Here is a 2,828-nt window from a genome sequence, read left to right on the forward strand (position 1 = left end):
TTAGCATAGGCTAAAAAAGATATTTTAGTAACTTCTCAGAAATACCTATTTTGCTTTGAGATGCCATGAAATGTAGAAATACTGCTTTGAGATACCAAATAGAGTACTGTGGGAAGTCACCAGACTGGAAAACAGACCTGGGAATGATGTTTTGTTCTTATGAGACCCACATTTATGTTTACAACACATTTATGAATGAAAATTAAACAGATAATGAAGTTAAGAAACATATGATTCTAGTTTTTTTTCTTTTTTTAAAAACCTGCTAGCTACATTTATATTATGCAAGAATAAAGGGAATGGTCACTGAGAATAAAACATTTGAGTATCTGTAACAATATTTTATGGGGCACTTATAATGTTTGTAATATTAATAAACCATCTTGTACGTCTCAATTAAATTTAAATGATGTGATGATTTCATCATTCTTGTGGAATAATGGTTCATAAAAAATGCTATAGAATAAAGAAATGCTATAGAAATCCTATAAATACTTGTAAAGCTGCTATTGCCATTGTATCAGTATTTTTTTTTTTTTTTGTCGCCATTGTATCAGTATTAAAAGGTGTTCTACCTTGCATCTTTTACTAATTTTTATAACAGGCTTTATATTGTTTCCATTTGAGAATCCTGTAAATGCTACGGCTTCATTAAACTGTTGCTAATCATATAAAAAAAAATGGTTCAGCCACTGTAGAAAACAGTATGGTGGTTTTCAAAAAATTAAAAATAGAAGTACCATATGACCCAGCAATCCCACTTCTGGATACATACCCCAAAAAACTGAAAGCAGAGTTTGAAGAGACATTTGCACACTCACGTTCATAGCAACATTACAATAGCCAAAAGGTGAGAAGTCCATCAACAGATCGATGGATAAACAAACTGTGGTACACAATACAATGAAATATTATCCAGCCTTTATTTATTTATTTATTTTTAAGATTTTATTTATTTGAGAGAGAGAGAATGAGTGAGAGAGAGCGCGCACACGAGAGAGGGGAGGGTCAGAGGGAGAAGCAGACTCCCTGCTCAGCAGGGAGCCCGATGCGGGACTCGATCCCAGGACTCCAGGATCATGACCTGAGCCCAAGGCAGTCGCTTAACCAACTGAGCCACCCAGGCGTCCCGAAATATTATTCAGCCTTTAAAAAGGAAAGAAATTTTGACAAGATACAACAGGGATGAGACTTGAGAACATTACACCCAGTGAAATAAGCCAGCCACAAAAAGACAAATACTTAAGTACCTCGTGTGGTCAAATTCATAGAGATAAAAAATAGAATGGTGGCTGCCAGGGGCCAGGGAAGGGCGGAGGGCGGGAACGATGAATTGTTGTTTACATGGGTAGAGTTTCAGTTTTGCAGGATGAAGGAGTTCTGGAGATGGATGGTGGTGATGGTGGCACAATATGCTGTGGATGGCCCTGAACTGTATACTTAAAAAGGGTTAAGGTGGGCGCAGTGGGGAGGGTCGTGCGCGCGCCGGGGCGCTGCGGGAGAGCCCTCGGAGCGTGGTCGCGGCGGCTCGACCCGGGACTGCGGCACCAGGGCGGAGGAGGAGCTGGAGGCTCTGAGGAAGGAGAGGCTGGCCGAACTGCAGGCGAAGCGTGGGGATCCTGGCGATGCAGCACAACAGGAAGCAAAGCACAGGGAAGCTGAAATGAGAAACAGTATCCTAGCCCAAGTCCTGGATCAGTCAGCCCGGGCCTGTTTAAGTAACTTAGCACTTGTAAAGCCCGAAAAAACTAAAGCAGTAGAGAATTACCTCATACAGATGGCAAGATATGGACAACTAAGTGGGAAGGTATCAGAACAAGGTTTAATAGAAATCCTTGAAAAAGTAAGCCAACAAACAGAAAAGAAAACCACAGTTAAATTCAACAGAAGAAAAGTCATGGACTCTGAGGAAGAGGACGATTATTGAAATTTAAGATGTTTAGAGACTGGAACTTAATGGAACAGTTCTAGGACAGATAATACTGGGTAGAAGTGAAGATCTGATTGTTTACTTTGTTGTCTATATGTCTTTTAAAAAAATAAACTTGTTATGTAAAAAAATGGTTAAGGTGGTAAACTTTATGTCATTTGCATCTTTTTAAAAATTTTTAAAAGATTTTATTTATTTATTTGACAGAGAGAGACAAAGCAAGGGAAGGAACACAAGCAGGGGGAGTGGGAGAGGGAGAAGCAGGCTTCCCGCTGAGCAGGGAGCCCTGATGTGGGGCTCCATCCCAGGACCCTGGGATCATGTCCTGAGCCGAAGGCAGGCGCTTAATGACTGAGCCACCCAGGCGCCCCTCAGGTGTATTTTAATTAAAAAAAAATTGTAATAAGCAACATGCACACCAAGTGTACCTTATACACCAAATTTTAACAAACTTTTAAGTTTGTTGCCAAGAATTGTGTACACTTCTCATTTCCTCCTAGTGTGTAAAACTCATCATTTCCTCTTTGGAGAGTTTTCTGAAATTGCAAGGCCAGCAGTTAAAGACAAAAACAAAACGAAATTTATTATTTCCAACTAAAGCAGAATGTAGCTCGTCCCCCCACACCCCAAATACAGGACTGCCGTTGTCGTTCATTATACCCTACTTAAATAATTATTGCAAATGTTACACATGCGGACTTGCAAAATAAATCAATACCAAGGAAACAAGTTTAGTATTCGTATATATTTGGCTTCCTTGTACGAATTCATTCGTAGACCATTCCACTGATCAAAGTAAGGACGTCCTGGCCTAAAGCAAGCCCCCAGATCCCGGCACCGCCCCCTCGGCGGGCCAATCAGACGCGCGCCGGGGAAGGACGCACGGCTGCCAGCCGAG

At 40.9% G+C, this 2,828-nt stretch overlaps 1 protein-coding gene across 1 annotated transcript; it reads left to right on the forward strand.

Moving 5' to 3' along the window:
• Window positions 1–1,328: 1,328 nt before the first annotated feature.
• Window positions 1,329–1,973, forward strand: LOC116641692 (programmed cell death protein 5-like). The gene is made up of 2 exons (XM_032419586.1): window positions 1,329–1,348; window positions 1,456–1,973. Exons 1-2 carry the CDS (start codon window positions 1,329–1,331, stop codon window positions 1,925–1,927), a joined length of 492 nt encoding a protein of 163 aa, XP_032275477.1. The 3' UTR covers window positions 1,928–1,973.
• Window positions 1,974–2,828: the final 855 nt, after the last annotated feature.

The sequence above is a fragment of the Phoca vitulina genome, unplaced genomic scaffold (genome assembly GCF_004348235.1).
Source record: "Phoca vitulina isolate PV1807 unplaced genomic scaffold, GSC_HSeal_1.0 scaffold2, whole genome shotgun sequence".
In the NCBI taxonomy this organism is placed as follows: Eukaryota; Metazoa; Chordata; class Mammalia; order Carnivora; family Phocidae; genus Phoca; species Phoca vitulina.

Bases quoted from the DNA above. Each gene is read 5' to 3' on its own strand.
- LOC116641692 (XM_032419586.1), top strand. From the start codon at position 1,329: ATGAATTGTTGTTTACATGG. The intron at 1,349-1,455 runs GTAGAGTTTCAG...AAAAGGGTTAAG, and splicing joins ATGAATTGTTGTTTACATGG to GTGGGCGCAGTGGGGAGGGT.